We start from the raw sequence: 19,681 nt of genomic DNA on the forward strand, positions 1-19,681 counted from the left end.
ACCCCTAGTGGATTTTGTGTGGGTTGCTCTATGAGTTCTGGTCTGCAGAGTAAGGCATTAGGAATTAATTCTATTCTTTTCGTAGATCATGGCCTGGAACAGCAAGTGAAACCTGCAAACGCTCCGAAACATTATTCTGCTTCAAATACGATCTATAGGTCACCGAATACCGCCAACATATACTTAGGCCAGTGTCGCAATGTCCCAAAAAGCGTCTTCAACTCTTAAACAACATTCTGTAGTGTTGACGCGCATACAAAAGTCACTTAGAAACACCATCTTTACTATTTTACGAAGCCAGAAACCTTTTATCAATCTCATGTTCAACTGCAGGTCCCAAGTCGGTTGTGGCATGAGACTTTCGATAGCGCGTGTTTCTAGAGGGGAGATGACCACTACATTCCAGAGCCAGGTTACCACAGGCTGGCTTGGATTCCCAAGGATGGTTTACTATTTTACTGAGTGAAGATTCGAAGTTCCTCAAGCTTCACGAAAACTGAATACAGTTGGTCGCCGAAGTTCTGGTATGCGACAGCCTTTGAGGCTGAAGCGTGGAGCGGCTGACCATATCAACTTATTTAAGAGCCTGCGAGAAGGGGCGGATCACAAAAGGCCGTCACAAGCCTCATTCGAGAGCCAAATTAGCGCTTCAAAGCCACTTAAATGTCGAAATCGAAGTCGGATGTGTTAGTCCACCGCCAGGATTGTAAATGGGGTGATGAAGCTACGAGCCGCATTTCAGGAGAGGCCGGCCGAGATACAAGCTTATTAAGCTTATTCAATAGCTTCAACTAGCAGAATAAGATTGTGTATTACAATCTCTGCTGACTGTTTGACCTAGATCTGATCTGGAGTGCGTATTGATCGTAGCTCCTTGATGGGTAGAACAGCGTCCACCAACTTCTCTAACGGCCTTTCGTGGTTACTAATTGGTTTTTCGTCCTCAAACTCTGCCTCACAATGTGCCAGTTGTTTTTGGTGCTTTCAAACCTTAAATTGGGATTTAAAGAATGGGACTCCTGACTACGTGAGTTGCTATACTCGTTAAGCGGCTTCACAAGCTTTGCAAGAGCCAAGCCTGTCTCAAGCATAGTTGGGAGGTTTCGCGTAAACAATCTCTCTTTTTCTCACGAGCGTGTTGTGGATACCTCTAATAAGCTGGAAAACATACAGGGAGCACTAAAGATGACTTGTCGGAACCTGGCTCCCAACCATGATATGGTCCATCAGAGTCTCAGCAGCTCCCTGAGGTGACCAACTCTTCATCCGATCATCACTCAACAGGTATGCCTTTGGAAACCCAGGAACATCAGTCTCCCCAAGCACCATCCTCGCCAGAGCTTCCCCAGTAAGCCAGCACTTATCCATCCCATGGCCATTGAATCCCGCAGCAATCCACTCCCCACTTCCACTTCGTCCTGTGAGGTTCTGCGGAAGCTTTCCCACAATGGGCATACCGTCTGCCGTGAACCCCATTATTCCGGACCATACATTCAGGGCCTCTGCGGGAGCGGCATCTTTCCATATCTTCGGGGCTGCAGAACTTAGGGTTTGGCGAGCATCTTCTGCGACGTTTGAGTCGTCGCTTGTGAGAAGACCACCAAGGCTCTGGGACTCCCCGCCGAGAAACATTAGCCCCGTCTTTGCATTCTGTTGAGCGTAGTACAAGCCCAGATGAATATGTCCAGTATTTGCGTCATATGTGCCAAGAGAGACTTGTGACCAAGACATATTGTGACCGGCTCGTGGAAAGTTCGGGCCAAGTTTCTGCGTAGACATGGTTCCTCGTAATGGATATAGATTGCCAACGAGACCGGGGATTAGATGACTTGAATACCCATTGGTGCAATGAATGACATTCTTTGCTCGAATTGATCCCCTCGGTGTGCGCACGAGGTACGGATACTCAAAAACATCGTCTTGAGCTTGTACTGATAGCACGGGCGTGTTCGTCTCGAGTGAGAAGCGGTTTGAGAACTCTTTTCTGAGGGAGGCTAAGACTGCAGTAAGAAGTCGATATGGCCATAAGGCTGCAACTCCGGTTTGGGCGACTGCGCCGACAACATTGGTGAATTTGAAGATCTAGGACAGGCAGTCAGTAGTCGGTGCATAAACGAGGGTTGCTCAACCTAGTTACCTGGGCCGCCTCCTCCCTGTTATATACTTTGAACTTGATGTCACTGTCAGGCACCGCTTTGAAGAGTTGCTTGACTTCTTCAATAGCGCCTCGAAATGAACTTTGATCCGTAAAGGACGTTGCTGATGTCACCTCGCGAAATTCCACTGCTTCTCTATCCTCGGGGTCCAACTGAGCGATAAGCTCCTTTAGGCGACGAATATTCGCATCGCTAAACCGCACAGTCTCTATCGCACGCTCAACGCCAATCGTTTCGGCAAGAGCTGGAAACAGGGAATCGCTATCAGAGACAAGATGTCCTCCATTACGACCAGTAGCTCCGCTTACGGCCGTGCGGGCCTCAAGCATAGTCACCTTGAGGCCATTTCCTTTCGGATGATTCAAGAGGGAGTGTGCGGCACCGATACCAGTGATACCTGAACCAATGATAATGATGTCGGTTTCCGAAGGCAAGCCGTGGGATTGCGCTGTTGCTACGGTTGGATGCGGTGGAGTCTGCCAGGTCGGAGTCGTCGGGTTTGTACTCGGCAGCCCGGACCGAACTGTGATGAGCTTCACGACATCTTGGATGAATTCTAATACGGTGAGCCAGAGCAGGTGACCGGGAATAGACAGAGAACCGTAGACTTACCACTTCCAGCCATCTTTGCACAGAATGAGTGTTTGTTGTATTCTCAAGCTCTGTTGTCAATAGGAATGTTGGGCGCGGGGTAAGCTTGGTCGTTGGTGTTACAAGATGAATCAGAGGATGAAGTTCCTCCTCAAGGTGAAGCGGGACGTGGAATCATACAGCTCTCGAGATATAGTCAGCAAGGAAGATTATTGTGTATTCTATTGCCTCGATATGGTCTTTTTCTTATCTATTGCTTGGCATGATCCCTGAAACGGATCGGGATCATCACCCCCTCTCGCATAGGCATGCTTCATTGGGTCTAGATCATCCATCTCGCGTCTCCAACGACCCGATTGGCGATTGGCGGGGCATCCGTCCATCGTCACAGCTCTAGAGATGGCCTCGCTCCGAATGCCTTCACAGTCTGACAGTCTTCACTCTAACCAACGACGAGATTCTCCAGTTGAGCATAATCGCTGGTAGCGCTATCAATCATTAATATTGTATGGATTGTAGTACAGCTTTCTGGTAGCCAAGTGAGAGTCCGCTCTGGGGCGCTATTTATTCTTAACTGGCACGTTTCCTCCACAGAGATCTTTAGCAAAGGAAGCAAAATAAAGTCGTCTTGCGTATCGCAGTTTATCCAGTTCATTGGACATCCGTCGTCCCCGATTGTAGTACTAAAGAGTCACAGCTCTACTTGTCCTTCCGAGTCACAACGTTGCCTTGCTCAAGGTCTGCGTCTAGATGTCTTGTCGCAAGTAATGCCATGTCCTTACATACGGAATCCCCGGTCTCTGAGGCGGCATTCTCGGGACCCGTCCAACGGAATATACGAATCCCGTCTCCGAGAAACTTGCGGGGCTCGTTTGCCGACGAAAGTCGCCCATACCGACAATCTACCGTATGTAATTTCTGGGAATATCATTATCAAGTCGCTGTTCGTATCAGCGGAACCCGCGAGCGAATGGGGCGTTTGCGGGGTTTGGTCGCTCCTCAGCCTGCTTGATCGAGTTAGTGGATCACCAAGCCTTCACTGGCATCTCCAACGAGACAATTGACACTCTATAACTGAACTGTTTGATGGTAAAGTTCATTGTTATCGAGCTTATAAAAACTGTCTAGGGACTGCGTAGACTTTCTTCCGCCAAAGAGCTTTATTTTCTAGTATCTCCTCTCTATTCAACGAGCTTTTCCAGGATAACTTGGTCAACATGCCTGCCAGCAAAACTCCAATCGGTACTACAGAGCTCAGCGTTCAGGGCCTTGGTGTTGTCAAGGGCCTGAGCTTCCCTAACAACATCCACCAATTCAGTGGCATTCCCTACGCATCGCTCTCCAAACGTTGGACACGCTCACAACTCAGGACTTCATGGCCCAACGATTTTCACGATGGGACAAAGCTAGGGTAATTACTGCTTAATTCAGCGCTCTGGTATTATTACTAAGTATGTTGTATAGACCCAGCGCGCCAAACCCGCCGGAGTACAATACACCTGAGGATATCCTTGTCCCAGTTGACATTGCGCCCCATTTTGAAGAGCCAATTGAAGATGAACTCAACTGCCTTGTCATGAACATCACAACACCAAGACTGGGCTCTGACTCTGGTGCGAAATTGCCCGTTATGGTTTACATCCATGGAGGATCTTTTCTTTTCGGCGGTGCCAATAAGGGCGTCTTCGATTGCGTCAACTTGACGACTTTTGCAGCAGCCCGTAACACGCCGGTTGTCACAGTCAACCTCAACTATCGTGTCGGTCTCGGCGGTTTTCTCGCATCAGCCGCAATCAAGCAAGATATAGAGCGCGACGGTCTCGAAGGCGTGGGGAACTTTGGTCTTTATGATCAGCAGGTTGCTTTGCATTGGGTGAATCGCTACATCGCCAGCTTTGGTGGTGATCCTGACAACGTTACCATATACGGCGAATCTGCTGGAGGTATAAGTGTTTCTCATCACATCGTTGCTAAGAATCCGGCCCCCTTCCATCGCGCTATCGCCATGTCTGGTCATCTGAACACCATCCAGACTTGGCCATTGGAGCATCACGAAAAACATTACCGCGCTTTGTTGAGATATCTTGGCATTGATGCGGACTCGCCCTCTGCACTCGAGCAGCTTCGAAATGTCCCTGAGGCTGTCGTTGCTGCTGCAACGATCCCAGTAGAGGGACTCCTCAATGCCACAGGCAATCCATGCGACGACGGCGTTTTCCATGAGACAAAGCCCTCTGCGAACAGTATTACTTCACCTCCGTCATGGCTTAAGAGCTACATGGTTGGAGATACTACCGACGAAGCTATGATCTTCACTGACGATCTTGCTGGTGAGACTTTTGAGTCATGGAGAACTGGGATGAAGAAGTTCTTGAGTGAAAAGGCTACTGACGAGATACTTGATCTCTATGGCGTCACTCCTGATCTCTCGAAGGAGGAGCTTCTGAAAGCCCTTGAAGACATGACAGGCGACTCTGCCTTCAAAATCCACAATTGGATTGCTGTTCACCGCTCGAATATTCCGCAAACATTTGGTTATCACTTCGACCAGGTCTGCACTCATGACAGTATATTCAAGGGTCAAGCTTACCATGCACTCGACCTGCTATATGTCTTCCTCAATTTCGATGAAAGATTGACTCCAGGTCAGCAGAAGCTTGCAAGAACTATGGCTTGTAGCTTTATCGATTACTCCTATGGTAAAGATCCATGGCCTCGGTTCGCTGATGGTGGTCGGTGGATGAGGTTTGGACCAGATGAGACTAGCAAAGTCGTTACGGAAGCTGAGGATGAGAATGTACGAAGATACTCTCGTATGCAGAAGATTCTCGACATGTGTGTGTTGGAAGAATTCATCCTGGCTATTGATAACATTGCTATTAAAAGGGATAAGATGGGGACTCTCGAGAAGGAACCAAGTCATGTGAGTGAAGGTATAAAGGCTGAACCAGTAGTCGCTGGTGCTATCGGAATCAAGCAAGTAGTCTTAGCTTAGTTGAAACTATAGTGGCGGTTTTATATCATCTCCTTATTCTTCACTCTAGTGTCCCGATTATTGTGGCCTTTGCTGTTATTCGTTAAATATTGGACCCGCGTAGATATGAATGAATCTGGGTCTGAGCTCTAAGAAGCTCTTATTATGAGATTATGTAACTTTAGTAGAGATGAATCTCAGCATTCAGCTCCGCCGTAGCCTCAGTAGCTATCATCAACTTGGATGCTTCGCTGCCGCCTTTTCCATTCTTCCAAACCTTTGCCACAATATCCATGATTATCTGCTCAATACCTTCCTGCCCTTTTTGCATTATGTACTGGAATGCCACTCGAGTCAGCTGCTGTTCTTGGGCATTTTCTGCCAGAATGCCAGCTATGAAAAGAGGGTATAATATGGCCCTAGCGAGTGAGAGTCGAAAGTTGAAAGTGCCGATTCCGATAATTGCTTGGATTGATGCAAATACCTTCATCCGTAGTATCTCGGTGCTGATATTGACTCTTGAGGATGTTGTTTGGTCCTGGTCATGATCTGCCAGACAACGGCTGTGAAGAATACCGGCGAGGCGGAACGCTTCCCAGAGATGGATCTGTACGAACTCATCGCCGAGTTCTCCAGGCCACTGCAGCAGATCCTGTTCGATGGTGGTGGAGTCCATGTTCGCTAGCAGATTCATTAGACTATAAGGTATCCCAGAAATCTGCTCAATACCAGAGTGTTTGTGTGGTTGGACATAGGATTTCCATATTTCCAGTGATGGTGTAATCCTATTGAGAGTAAAGAACGGTATATCCAATAGCCCGACAGCTTCGAGGAGGTGGTTTGCCACAGGGGGTCTCTGCGGATCGTTTAACAGATCGCGTGCTTGGAGGACTCCGTGGAGGCCTTTCAGCAGCGGCGACCAGATATATAGTGAATTTATCTGCGAGTATTAGTGTAGCTCTGGTATGGATATGAGATTTCCACTAACGCTAACGCTGCATAATAGAACCCCCGTTGCCAAAGTGACATCTTGGCACAACATGCTTGGATTTTCCAAGTCGTTGAGATAGTTTGAAAGAGCCGATTGCATGTATAGAGGTGTCAAGTGACTGGTATCAATATCGAGACTTGCTTGGTATGCTAAGCAAGCGTGTTTAAGACAGATACTATCTTGACAAAGTGGTAAAATGTCGGACTTGAACATGGTATCATGTCCAGCACGGCCTGTGATCGTCTGCCATCCGATAGTAGTGACTACACAGTGGTTAGATGATCCCGATACATGGGTGTACTTGCTTACAGCTATCCATGAGCTTTTGTGAGACTTCCTCGTCTGGTAAGCCCTCGGAGAATGCTTCGAATTGCAGGCATAGCAGGTCCAGGTCATCCGGCGACGGTATTGAGGAAAAGTCCGGCAAGTTTACCACCTCGTCATCCACGCTCTCAGCAACAGGCCTTATTCTACTATCACGCAGAGATTTACTCTTCTGGCGTGGTGGACGAACTGGTTTCAAGACTATGCCACCCCCTGCTGAGCTTGCAGTGTCTGAAGAGCCCCATGTCAATCGTGTTTTGTAGCCCTCGCAGGTCATGCCCGCCTGGACACATCTGTCACAGACAGGCCGTTTCTCGTCACATTTCTTGTGTCTTCTCTTACAGGTCCAGCAACTGGAAACTCTTAGTACGAGATATCGCCGCTGCTAAAAACAAATTGCTTACCCGCGTCTCGACCGTGAGGTCATAGATGTGAGCCAAACACGTAACGGGAGGGGATTGCAACGCGACTTGGGTTAATTATATGGTGGGAATAGTACCTTTGGACAGAAATATGACATCCATTGTCACCAAGTCTTTTCTAACGTCTTTATCGACGTGAGGGGTGATGCCTCGGGCCGAGATAGCTCGTCGCCACGAGCCAAAGACCAAGATCAAGATGGGAAGTGTAGAGACCTAAAATAGACTAGCGCCGAGATACGCGCCTGGAGAGCGATAAGGCTCCTCGCGCGCGGGGTGATAAGGGATGGACTAATTGAAGATCGTTTAGCGTGGGCATAACAGCTGCATAAATGCTCCATCTTGTACATAATTCTCACATCCCATAAGCCAGTTGTGCAAGCATTAAAAATAAGGAGCAAATAAAGTCTCCAAGAAACTTATGTTATTTTTCGCCTTTCGCCCTATTTCTTGAGCGTTGATGGATCTCTAATCATGTAAAATAAAGTTGTTGGTGGTATCGCATCCTCCTCATCCACCAATTCCGCTTCTTCAACAACCTCAAAGCCATACTTAACGTAGAATGCGACATTGCTCTCGTCTGTACACTCAATATAGCACGGACAGTCCCCTAACTCTTGCACTACCCACTGCATGATCATTCTCCCAACTCCCAGTCCTTGCGTATCGGGTCTGACCGCTGCGATCTCGAGGTAGTACAGAGAATTTGGTGGATACTTCTTCTTAATTCTCTCTTCGAAATCGTTATGAGACTCCATCATGATTCCGATCCTCTGTGGAAACTTGTTAGATCAACTATGATTGACACGTATAAGTTGTATCACCTTTTCTAAACTGAAGGGCTCTGTTGGTTGGACCCACCAGTCGTCCCATAGCACTCTTAGGTATGACGGCCACCACGATGGATTCAGCCATCGATACAATGGCCTAGGAGGAAACAAAAAGCATGATCCAAGGACGTTATGAGTATTATCTATTGCAACGGCTTCCATAGCAATTCCACGGACCGCATACTCGCGAAGGCGTGCCTCTTGCCATTGCTGTAGGGTAGGTATCAGAGTCTCCCAGCCAGGACCAGAGCGATCACGAGAGAGCCAACGGATCAAAGGATCTGAGGCGAAAGAGAGGCTGATAATCTCAGCAGCAGCCTTGATTGAGCCATGGTCTGGAGATATTTAGCAGCGAAACTGGGTGTCACATAGATGAACCTACTCAGCCCGAGTGGCCTCATCTGGACTTTACAAGCACTCTTCGTCGGTTTTGACATGATGACCCGGAACACTGATGCCAGAAGTGATGGTGACTACTTCAAGGCTCTCTTATCTATTTTCTACCTCTCAAGACCACGAGCGATGGACAAGCGGGCTATTGAATTATCGGAGCCCGTGAAATCCGTCCCTGTCACGTTTTAGTGCAGAAACCAGACAAGGTCTGGAACCTCATTTTGCGCGGCACCGGTTGCTAAAAGCGGCAAAGATCATCAAAGAGTCTGCGCTACACCCATAAAAGCAAGCAGTGCCGCGCGGGATTGATTGCCCTACACGTAGCAAAGCGTGTTTCGATGATCTCGAGCATCATCGTATACGAAATGCGTAGTTATATAAACAAGGTTAACAAATCCGACAGTTTAGAGATAGCACTAAAGTCCTCCATCCATCCAATAGACTTCTATCGTTCCAGCAGTTGAAGTAATGTCGCAGCCATCTCAAACTACGCAGCCAAGCCCTGGTAACCAGCTTTACCCCAACATGCCTGCAATGAGGGCTCCGGGGTTAGAGTTTGTGTATCGTCTTGTCGCCAAGATGCACCCAACCAATGGCTACGATATTGAGAACATACAAGGCATAGGTATCACGAGGTCAATCGCGGGTATTGAGTCTGGTACTGTAAGGGGACCAGGTATAGAAGGTACCCTTGTTGAGAATAGTGGTGCTGATTGGGCAGAGCAAGTTCATTCCAAGAAGGTTGGCGCCTCAACTACCTACACGCGTCGCTGCACTGTGTATTGACAGAAAGGAACAGATTTACTATAAGCTAGATGCGAGGTACACGATCAAAACAAATGATGGTCATCATATCTTTGTGCAGGCTCGTGGACTATTCCGACCTGGGCCGGGTATCGAGTTCTCACAGCCAGACTCGATCGACGTGGATTACACGCAGGACGAGGTGGAATACTTTACTCATATTACTTTCGAAGCAGCAGGAAATAGTCCGTATAATTGGATGAATGGTATCGTGGCCATTGGAGCTTTGCAGTCATACGGAGGGGCTGCTGTCATAGATTGCTGGCGGTTGACCAACTTCCTTGGACAGAAGGTTGAGGATGTTTATGTAGGCAGATAAAGAATTGACCAGGCAGATCAAATGACATCTCATTCGCCAAGTGATTTATTTCAAGTAAGAACCTTGGGTTCAACTATGGCATGTGCTCAAGTAGACAACGGTCAAAGTCGATACTGGTCAAGATTGTTGCCGTATTCCACCAAGCTACTCAACCTTGCCGTGGACTGTCCCCGCGTCCCCCGCATTTCGGACAGCGATCCCGGCTGCTGGGACAGTGTTGACCGATAAGACTAACCGTACAAGGTAGGCGGAGCCCCCAGGCAATCGATCATCTGGCCATGCTATCTTGATCCCCAGGCGGTTCCTATCACAACTAACCACCCCGGTACAGATAGAAATGTCTACATAAAACCCCTAGACCAGTTGCTGCCATGAAATCACATCATCCCCACGGCTCAACTTGCTCAAGAGACATCTCTCTAGCAATACCATCCTCGTTTTCAGCATGCCCAGAACAGTGGCACCAGTTCCGCCAGACTTCACGACACCGCCTGGTACTGTGCGGTTGATTGGTGGTAAGTAAACAGATACTGATCTTCGTTCACAAGCTCATACTCTTGGTAGAGGATGGCATTGCCGAAACGCCTCAATTGGTGAAGCAGCCAATGCCGACTGACGACCCCAACGATCCTTTAGTATGGATGCATCAAGTACTATGCGATTGCGTTGACTGACTTGGCTAGAACTGGTCGCGTGCTCGCAAATCCATGAACTTTGTTCCCATTCTCGCAGTCACGGCAATCATCTTTACTCAGTGAGCTACCATGCCCTTCGACTAAGCAGCGAGACACTAATATTGACAGAACCTCCTTACCACTGATCTTCTGGGTCCTCTGGAACCAAGAATTCGGATGGTCGTACGGCCAGCTCAACAACGCCAACGCCCTCAACTATGTCGGAACCACCGTTGGCTGTATCCTCTTCATCCCTCCAGCGGTGAAGTACGGACGTCGATCAATGTACCTCCTTACGACAGCCATCATCTTTGCTATGGCCATCTGGTCGGCGCGTATGAAGACCCTGACAGAGCTACATGTATCGCAGTTTATTTTTGGACTGGCTAGTGCGACCAATGAGAGTATTGTTGAGATGACGGTATGGAAGTAGTGCATTGTGAAGGATCACACTGACTGATGCCAGATTGCCGACTTGTATTTCGTTCATCAACGCGGTAGTGCAAATGGCCTATACATGGTCATGGTTATGATTGGTGTAAGTAAAGACCCAGCCATGGGAACAGCGGAATCGTCACTGATGTGCAGCAGAGCTTTCTGAGTCCCGTGATTGCAGGTTACATGGCCGCCAATGGGAATTGGAGGCTCTGCTACTGGATCACCACAGCCGTTGACGGTGCTTTACTACTATACTTCTGTTTCTTTTTCGAGGAGAGCAAGTATATACCCCGTCTCGAAGCCCAGCAACTGTCCTCCGAAGATCCGACTCCTATCCCGGCCACGAAGAAGGACAACATCTCAGAAACACAGACAGGCGAAATGAGCACATGCGTCACATTGGAAACATCGAATGCCCCGCTACATCGAATCGACTCCGATATCCCGCTTCTCACATGGCGTCAACGCATGCGCCTTGTCACGAAAACCGACGAAAGCCTACTTGGCATTGTCCGAACCGCTATCGTTATCTTATTCCGCTTCCCAGCTGTCATGTACACAGCCCTTACATATGCCTTTTGCCTCTGTTGGATTTCCGCTCAAGCGTCGATTATCTCCATCGTTTTCACACAGCCACCGTATAACTTCGGTACCGTTGGGGTCGGGAATATGAGTTTGGGAGTTTTTATCGGCTGTATCTTGGGTTCAGCCTACGGTGCGGTTTCCGATCGTGCAATTCTTTGGTTCACAAGAAAGAACTACGGTTATTATGAGCCAGAAATGCGGCTACAGCTGAACCACTTCCCAGCAGTTTGTATGAGTGGCGGCTTTATCATGTTCGGTATCACTACAGCAAAGGTATGCAAGGCTTTTACGTTGTCATGTTCGGACTAACAGTGACAGGGGATGCACTGGATATATCCAAGTATTGGTAGCGCAATCTTTGGCTTTGGCCTTGGTGGTCTGAGCGATGTTGCGCTTTGCGTGACTATCGATAGCTACCAAGCGGTATGTGACCCTATCTTCGCGACGAGAGACTTGTGCTAACTGGAGTTAGATCACTGGAGAAGCATTTATCGGGGTCGCCTTCATACGTAATGCCTTCAGCATCGCCATTTCGTTCGCTCTTGTTCCATGGCTGGATGCTCAAGGCCTGCAGAATATGACAATTGTCATGGGGTTATGGGCACTGGCTATGGCATTTCTTCATGTCCCAATGATGATATGGGGCAAAAGGATCCGCGAGAGGACTGAGGCGAGTTACAAGAGAATGGCGACAGGGACAAGGGTGTAGACTTTGCTTGTAAACCAGCTCTTTGAAGCATCGAGTTCTTCTTGGCTCTCTTAATATTATCGTATGAAGACAGGTCTGTGCTTAGATGGAACTAGTAGTTAAGAAAAAACTATTTCTTACCTTCGCAAGCTGATGCAAAACAACACTGACCAGCGTTGATGAATACGACGGGAATACTCTCCGAATTGAAGTGAGTCCTGCCTGAGATGACCAAATAAAGTTGCTTGCACTACCTACTGAACATCACACCAGGGCCACTGAATATGGCGCTTGCGACGGCTGAACATAAAACTACAGAAGGCGTTAACAGGGCGTTCAGCAGATCTAGCGCGCTAATAGCTGTAGGCATCTTCTAGCTAGCGCCTTAATCTGCGATAAAGACGAATGCTGTCCCCACTCGAATCACCAATTCTGCCTCTATCATATTGCCTCAAGTTCATGGCTTCAGCATCAATCGACTGAAACAGCTGCTCGCAATATGTAGGCTGTGCTGAGAGCTGCGTAAAAGGAGACGATCACTCTCTCCTCGTGGTTGGGCGCCCGACCAAAGAGAGACGGCACAAGTATCCGATTGAAGGTGGCTTGTAAGGCTTAAATGACGTATATTTGGCTAGAAATGGAAGTGATGCGACTTCGTTTCTCCGCGTCTGACAAGAACACCTGACAACGCCTTACCAGTTCTGTCATCTATATATTAAGGACCACGAAATGAATTTAGACAGATGGATCATACTGAAACAACACGAATAATACTACCGCCAACATGCCGCAAACTCCAGTCAAGAAGGGCCCTGAACTCACTATCCATTTGGATCGTCCGGATTCAACATACATTCCTGGAGAAGTGATTACGGGCCACATATCTCGAACAACTCACATCGTCGCTTCGTTGGCAACTGTCAGTATCTCGCTGCATGCTCGAAGTAAATCACGAATGGTAGCGCGGCGCGGACATTTGACATCGACGTATCGCGGACGCTTTGATCTCGTGCAGCCAACAGAGTACTCAAAAACTATTTTCGAAGGCCCTATACATATCGCTGAACACGATGTACAGCAGCGCTAGGCATTTTCAATTAGTCTGCCTGATCGCGTAGATGTATCTGCACTACAGCCCTTGGCACCGCCGGATCAGACTTATCTTACCGCAGATGCATCGGAACAACGTCTTCCACCAACATGCCTGATCGAGCGGTACGACTATATGTCTGGAATGTCAGCGTTCGTTGAGTATTTCCTGCAGGCGGAGCTGAAGACGGCTGCAAGAGGCTCTGGCACTGCTGAAGCAATACTACCATTCAGGATGCTGTATATCAACACGGAGTCTTTGCCAGCTCACACAGACCGTCATACGGCACGCCAAACACTCGCTCTCCAAGGCGATAATCCTTTGGTGGCCAGCGTTGAGGTTCAGACACCGACAACACTGCAGATTGAAGCTCCAGATCCCATGTTATTCTTGGTCCATGCAGTTCCACCTCAAGGCTTCGATCTTGAGAAACAAAAGCCCGGTCTTCCTTCAATTCAGATAACCCGAATCTTCCTGAATGTTGTCGCAAAGACGGAGATCAAGTGTCCAAAGGGGAAGAATGTTCATGAGACAGACTGCGAGGCTCGGGTGACACTGCATGCGGAAGATGCCTTTATTCAGTGTGACGAAGACTTGTATGTCCCATGGCAAAGACCATCCACGGATACTCAGCCGTTGCAAGAAAGTGGCTCAGGATCTGAGATGAGACCATTAGAGAGTCTTGACATTGGGGCGCAACTGAACCTTCGTCTGCAGCGAAGTAAAGACCTATACCCATCCTTCCAAACATTCAACATTCGACATACGCACCGCATCCAATGGGAGATGACAGTAGAGGCTGCCGGCAAAAGCTTTGAGCTTTCTGGTGATGAACCAATCAAGGTTCTCAGCAGGCCTGAGGCAGAGCGGAATACGGAATGGATCCAACCACCGCCAGAAGATCACCTGCCGAGCTTTTCTGATGACGAGGACGTGGCCGGATCAGGTTCTAGACGTAGCAGCCGCCAGAAAGATCCAGCAGCCGGTGTGGGTGGCCTGTCACGGCTTTGGGTGTTTTGATACGAATTTACCGAATCGGCTTCGGGGCACGGATATTGGGTCAAGAGACGGACTTGGACTACGCTTAATTCTTTCATTTCCTCCGAAGCAAATCACCAGATGAACCAATAAATATTTCATCATTCCGACATGTTTCTATAACAACGCAAATTTCTTCTCTAATCTTTTTATTAAGTCATTGTGAGCACAGTCTCGTTCTCGTTGTAAGTTAGTTTGGTCCATGCCGACTTCGGAGAACCCTTGTCTAGAAACTCGAAATCACCGCCATTGGGAACCGGTTTATTCATTTATCTCCGTGATTTACCCACGGAGTCTGCCTGGGAAATCGGATCCCGCGGATGAACCCGGTTCCGCTTATTCTGTCTCGTGTCCGAGAATTCTTATTTAAAAAGATCTTATCTGATCATCTTGCATTTGACATTTAGTGGATCTGCGACGTCTCCAACTCCATCACGCAGCCTAAGCAAACGCCTTCACAATGAGTCTACAGCAGATAAGTTTTTATTTCGACTTTGTCAGAGTCGTTGTGTCGCATCTTGCCATGATGGCAGTACACAAGGGACAATCGATCATCCATAGAGCTACGTATCGACTGTTACCCGACTCACGTGTCGTGGTCGTCGTTGGGGGCTCTTTTGCGGGGAGTCTTCTTGCCCAGCGCCTGGCTCACACGCTTCCCTCCGGTTATCGGGTTGTTCTCATCGAAAAGCACTCTCATTTCAACTACGCGTTCAGCTTCCCTCGAAACTCCGTCTTGTCAGGACGAGAGCATAATGCCTTCATTACGTACGACAACATCGCTGCAGGTGCCCCGGATGGCATCTTCCAACGAGTCTGCGACGAAGCATCTGATATCACCGCGACACATGTTCACACCGTCGGTGGTGTTTCCCTCCCTTACGACTATCTCGTGATTGCCACTGGCGCGGCCCAGCCTCCTCCGGCTCGATTGAATGCCCGGATCAAGGAAGATGCAATTGAAGAACTCCGAGGCTTCCAGCAACGCGTCGCCAAGGCCGATAGAATCGCCGTCATTGGAGCTGGAGCGGTTGGCGTTGAGCTAGCTACCGAGATTAAAGAAGAGTATCCCAACAAAAAGGTTACCCTCATTCATTCCAGACAACAACTCCTGCCCAGATTTGGTCGGAAGCTCCATGATCATGTTATATCTGCACTCAAGAATCAAGATATCGAGGTCAGGTTAGGAGAGAGACCTAGCTTTCCAAGTGATGCTGGTCAATCTGTCCAGGAGACCAGTCTTGCCTTTTCCAACGGGGAGAATCGGACTTTCGACCTCGTGGTACGTAACTGACCAACCATAGAAGCTCTCAATCTAACGTGATTACAGATTCCCTGCACTGGTCTCCGCCCACGATCCGACATCCTCGCCACATATTCACCCAAGAGTATTGCATCGAACGGAGAGATTCTAGTCAAACCAACACTTCTAGTCGAGAACTTGCCTCCGTCCCGACACAACATCTTTGCTGTAGGCGATGTTGCTCAGACTGGAGGCGCAAAGCAAGCTCGAGCTTGTATGATGCAAGGCGAGGTTGCAGTTCAAAACATCCTCAACCTGATCAAGAGCAAGAGCGCCACCAAAGAATACAAGCCGCAGTTCTTTGAAGGCATGCTGAACCTGACACTGGGAACGGTAAGTACACCGAGCCTTTCAATGATGGGTACCGATATTAACGGGCATTTAGCATACCGCTGTGGTGCATATCCAGAAAGGAGACTTTGAGCTGCTCAAGGCAACCAAGGGACCTGATGCGGATTTGGATGTTGGGAAGATGAGATGGCAGCTCAATGCAAAGTCGGGATGAATCAGGACGTTTCTTTTTTTGGTAGTATCACGGATACGCCGTTGCGCGGTCTGTATTGATGAGATTGTTATCACCTCTTCCATAACATGTTATAATTTCTCCAAACTTTCCCTAAAAATTATTTACTATCCGAACGACTCTAATTCCAACATGTTACCGAGGACGATATGTAGGCTAAGCCTTGGCGACAGTCTCGCCAATAACATAGGTGGCTGTCGCGGTGGTGAAGTTCTTCACATCATCCTTAATCTGCTTCGCCTCCTCTGAAACGGTGGCCTTCTGGAACGAAGCCATGCTATCCCATGTGGTGATAGAGTAAATTTGGTAAGGGCTGTCTCCACCGAGCTTGATGACCTGTCCGCTGACAAGACCTAGAGGGCCCCAGAGCCTATGGTTCATTAGGACTTTGTCTTTCGGGCGAGGATGGTACTAAGACTCACTTGTGGGCCAGAGGCATATGCGTGTTGACATAGTAGTCGACATCGAAGTCATGACCGGCGGGGTACTGAATAACGACGGTAGCCATGGTTTAGGAGTAGGTACTGAAAGAGTTTATTGAACTGATTGATGATATAGGTAAGTGAGAAATGATAGATCTGGGTTACCGATCTTTCGGGACAGTGTTTATTTATATGAGTAATGCAAGGCCCGGCTATACGGTACCTAATATAGATGAACTAATGGGAGAAAGATAAACCCCAGGCCTCCACCTTGACCTCCAAAAATACAAGAGCAAACTTCAAAATGAAGCCTGTGGAACTTTTCTGGGTATTTTTGGCACTTTGATCTCTGGTCCCAAAGGTTTCTCGGCCCTTGAGAGATGAGTTGGAAGATGCCGAGGCATCGGCCGATATCTCCACTTACGGAGCAACTCGAGAACCCCGAGTATAGAACTGAACTCCACCGCGGTGCAATAATTGACCCACATATCGCACTAAAAGTCGGCATTACTGAATAACGTTCCCGATTCAGGTGGTTCCGGGTTGATTAATCAAGGTCCGGAGTGGCCCGTGAGGTTAGCATGGTTGGCCATCCCACCATTGCCGAGGTGCTTAGAAAACTGATCGACTAAGCATCGCTGACATCATTGGTAGTGAAGTTTGTTACTAGTAATAAAGAATGAGCAACGATGCAGTCGGAAGTTGGGGCTTGCTAGTCAATGTACACCAAGATATTCTCCAATCAGGTCCAATGTTGGCAGGCCATAACGATGTCATCCAAAAATGAAGGTTGCCATAATTCTAACCGACATAGTCCTCATGATCCTCTTCACCAAGAGCCAGACTACTCTCAAGGTCATTCATCCAATCAAGACAAGATCTCGTTGATCCCCCCGGCAGAGCTACTTTTGGGGTTAGGCATTCTGCGTCGCGTACAAGCATGATGATTCTGCCATTGGCCATAGAGCGACTCTGCTCCAACCTTCTGGAAAGTGCGGCTTTGGTATTCTCCTCCATGGCATCCAACTTCGTCCGAGCAGCGGTGATCTCCTGTAACTTCGTCTCGTATTTGGCCTGCAGCTTCTGCGTTTGCTCCGCAAGATGATGAGTGGTTTGGATAACGCTGTTTCGCAGTTGTTCAAGCTCGTTGACTGAATGTTCCTCCTCGAGAAGGTTGGCTAGTTCCAAGGCGGATGAGAGAAGAGCCTCTAACATACTCGTATCAATTCGCCTGCGATTAACAGCGCAACGCTGAATCTCGCTTACGGAATTGAGCAATTGAGCACGTAGTTCCATTTCAGGAACCTTGTCCTCCACATACTGTTGGAATGCAAGGTGCTTCATCCAAAGATGCAACTGGACCATTTCTGGACAATCCCAACCGCGAGCTTCGAGAGCATGCGGGAGGGCCCGCTGTGCGAAAGAGAAACACATGGCCTCGAGACGCTCCTGTAGATGCACCATGAGTTTATGCTGGGCGCTGAACGGAAGATATATGAGCTCCTGTGCCTCAAGGGCAAGTGGTGATATATCAGTCTCCATGCCTGTACGGTGTCAGAGTCATGTCAGGAACAAAAGGCGCAAGCTTACCGCCATTGATGTGCTCTGGAAGGAGAGACTCAGCTGATGGGCCCTGACCGCTTTCGGCCTCTGGAATTGGATTCTCCTCGGGTAGTGCGGTTTCCAGGATATCTACCTCAGGAACAGTGATTAACGGTTCTTGATCCTCTGCCACTGTGACTGGCGCAACTGCTAAGGATTCTTCCGCAAAGATAGTTTCTTGGCAATTTGCAGAAGGAGAATGAATTGACAGTAAACTCTGCTTCTTCGTCTTCTTTCTCTTTTCTTTCTTCTCCTTCTTCTCCTTCTTTTCCTTCTTACTCAAAGATTTCTCTTCAGCAGCGTGCCCATTCACTACCTCCTCCGTTGGCGACAAGGTCTTGATCAGGGCACCGGACTGCCCGCTGCCGTCCACGGGCTCTGGCCAGTATAGGTCTGTCGCAAGTTCGGCCATGATGGGAATAGCTTTAGTGAGGTGAGAGTGTTACAATCGAAAGCAAATTGCATCGAAGAGCGAAACTAAGAGCACTATGCGTAGCGGAATTTATAAGAAGTAGATAAAAGAGCGATTTTAGCCTTGAAAAACTGGGTTATAGTGGCAAATTAATTACTGTTGGTTCCGATGCTGGCCTCAAATCCCCAACCAATGGGGGCTGCATGCCTCCTCAATTTCTCCCAGCCGGCCTTTGCTAACGCCTGCAGGAGGCCGAACACATGCAACCTGGACGTATCAGAGACTCCCAGGTGTCCAGACAACAAACACGGGGAAGCAGTTCCCAAGATCATACCATGCCCAACAATGCCCAACAGTCGTCACTATCTAATTACTTCTTTGTGATTAGTGGACTTTGGGCTGGTTGAAACCAGTGCAACTCAAGATGATTGAACCTGAATATGATGCAACATAGCTGTAAAAACAACATTGAGAAGAACAGAATTATGACTCTCATCCCTCTTATGAATAATACGATAGCAGCCTAGAATGCGAGTTGTACGATTTACAACCTTTCCAACTCCAGCAGCGTATATGTGAACCCAACCTTATCCATGCAGTGAGAACGTAGAAATTCATCTTGGAATGCATTTGTCAGGTCCGTCATAAATTCCTCCTTCAGACGAACCTCCTCATCTTCAAGCCTTGGGCCGCTATGGTCTTTAGCTTTCAGACCGTCGACGAAGAATTGAGAACAAGCTGCAAGTGCGAAGCCGGCCACAGCATCTGTGTATCTCTTCCGAGCAAGCATTCTGGCCTCTTCAGAACTTGCCTCAATTACCTCAGGCGACCACGAGGCATGCATTAGTGGTAGAGTATGGTGGTTCTTGAGAGCCCATTTTGAATCGACAGCAGTGATAGACACCAAGATCTCCTCCACTGTGCGGAAGTACATCGGAAGCCGCCGAGTAATCGTTGGGCCGACTTGATACTTCCTAGACTTGTCGTAGAGGTTGCGAAGACAGGTTTCGAAACAACGAAAGGTCGGCAAAACGCTAATCTCGCCGCCACTAGGAACGCATATTATCATCGTTCCATGTTGCCGAATCTCTCCATGCGGCATGAA

The 19,681-nt window shown here is 48.4% G+C and overlaps 9 protein-coding genes across 9 annotated transcripts; 5 read left to right on the plus strand and 4 right to left on the minus strand.

Moving 5' to 3' along the window:
* Positions 1 to 1,179: 1,179 nt before the first annotated feature.
* Positions 1,180 to 2,781, minus strand: FSUBG_10501 (FAD dependent oxidoreductase superfamily; the record flags this gene model as incomplete). The annotated part of the gene is made up of 3 exons (XM_036675085.1): positions 1,180 to 2,082; positions 2,138 to 2,712; positions 2,769 to 2,781. 3 exons carry the CDS (start codon positions 2,779 to 2,781, stop codon positions 1,180 to 1,182), a joined length of 1,491 nt encoding a protein of 496 aa, XP_036534027.1.
* A 1,183-nt stretch (positions 2,782 to 3,964) lies between these two features.
* Positions 3,965 to 5,742, plus strand: FSUBG_10502 (triacylglycerol lipase V precursor; the record flags this gene model as incomplete). Its single annotated transcript, XM_036675086.1, has 2 exons — positions 3,965 to 4,158; positions 4,212 to 5,742. The coding sequence occupies 2 exons, from the start codon at positions 3,965 to 3,967 to the stop codon at positions 5,740 to 5,742; spliced, it is 1,725 nt and encodes a 574-aa protein (XP_036534028.1).
* A 160-nt stretch (positions 5,743 to 5,902) lies between these two features.
* Positions 5,903 to 8,722, minus strand: FSUBG_10503 (uncharacterized protein; the record flags this gene model as incomplete). Its single annotated transcript, XM_036675087.1, has 6 exons — positions 5,903 to 6,661; positions 6,710 to 6,975; positions 7,022 to 7,329; positions 8,086 to 8,228; positions 8,463 to 8,620; positions 8,668 to 8,722. 6 exons carry the CDS (start codon positions 8,720 to 8,722, stop codon positions 5,903 to 5,905), a joined length of 1,689 nt encoding a protein of 562 aa, XP_036534029.1.
* A 481-nt stretch (positions 8,723 to 9,203) lies between these two features.
* On the plus strand, positions 9,204 to 9,801 carry FSUBG_10504 (uncharacterized protein; the record flags this gene model as incomplete). Its single annotated transcript, XM_036675088.1, has 2 exons — positions 9,204 to 9,341; positions 9,400 to 9,801. The coding sequence occupies 2 exons, from the start codon at positions 9,204 to 9,206 to the stop codon at positions 9,799 to 9,801; spliced, it is 540 nt and encodes a 179-aa protein (XP_036534030.1).
* Positions 9,802 to 10,246: 445 nt separating this feature from the next.
* FSUBG_10505 (uncharacterized protein) lies at positions 10,247 to 12,207 on the plus strand (the record flags this gene model as incomplete). The annotated part of the gene is made up of 8 exons (XM_036675089.1): positions 10,247 to 10,316; positions 10,366 to 10,436; positions 10,485 to 10,555; positions 10,605 to 10,896; positions 10,942 to 11,013; positions 11,067 to 11,771; positions 11,817 to 11,921; positions 11,971 to 12,207. 8 exons carry the CDS (start codon positions 10,247 to 10,249, stop codon positions 12,205 to 12,207), a joined length of 1,623 nt encoding a protein of 540 aa, XP_036534031.1.
* Positions 12,208 to 12,970: 763 nt separating this feature from the next.
* FSUBG_10506 (uncharacterized protein) lies at positions 12,971 to 14,296 on the plus strand (the record flags this gene model as incomplete). The annotated part of the gene is made up of 2 exons (XM_036675090.1): positions 12,971 to 13,130; positions 13,305 to 14,296. The coding sequence occupies 2 exons, from the start codon at positions 12,971 to 12,973 to the stop codon at positions 14,294 to 14,296; spliced, it is 1,152 nt and encodes a 383-aa protein (XP_036534032.1).
* A 478-nt stretch (positions 14,297 to 14,774) lies between these two features.
* Positions 14,775 to 16,122, plus strand: FSUBG_10507 (AIF1 apoptosis-Inducing factor; the record flags this gene model as incomplete). Its single annotated transcript, XM_036675091.1, has 3 exons — positions 14,775 to 15,596; positions 15,645 to 15,950; positions 16,003 to 16,122. 3 exons carry the CDS (start codon positions 14,775 to 14,777, stop codon positions 16,120 to 16,122), a joined length of 1,248 nt encoding a protein of 415 aa, XP_036534033.1.
* A 174-nt stretch (positions 16,123 to 16,296) lies between these two features.
* On the minus strand, positions 16,297 to 16,648 carry FSUBG_10508 (Ethyl tert-butyl ether degradation; the record flags this gene model as incomplete). The annotated part of the gene is made up of 2 exons (XM_036675092.1): positions 16,297 to 16,510; positions 16,563 to 16,648. The coding sequence occupies 2 exons, from the start codon at positions 16,646 to 16,648 to the stop codon at positions 16,297 to 16,299; spliced, it is 300 nt and encodes a 99-aa protein (XP_036534034.1).
* Positions 16,649 to 17,363: 715 nt separating this feature from the next.
* Positions 17,364 to 18,576, minus strand: FSUBG_10509 (uncharacterized protein; the record flags this gene model as incomplete). The annotated part of the gene is made up of 2 exons (XM_036675093.1): positions 17,364 to 18,106; positions 18,153 to 18,576. 2 exons carry the CDS (start codon positions 18,574 to 18,576, stop codon positions 17,364 to 17,366), a joined length of 1,167 nt encoding a protein of 388 aa, XP_036534035.1.
* Positions 18,577 to 19,681: the final 1,105 nt, after the last annotated feature.

The sequence above is a fragment of the Fusarium subglutinans genome (genome assembly GCF_013396075.1).
Source record: "Fusarium subglutinans strain NRRL 66333 chromosome Unknown NRRL66333_c0000183, whole genome shotgun sequence".
In the NCBI taxonomy this organism is placed as follows: domain Eukaryota; kingdom Fungi; phylum Ascomycota; class Sordariomycetes; order Hypocreales; family Nectriaceae; genus Fusarium; species Fusarium subglutinans.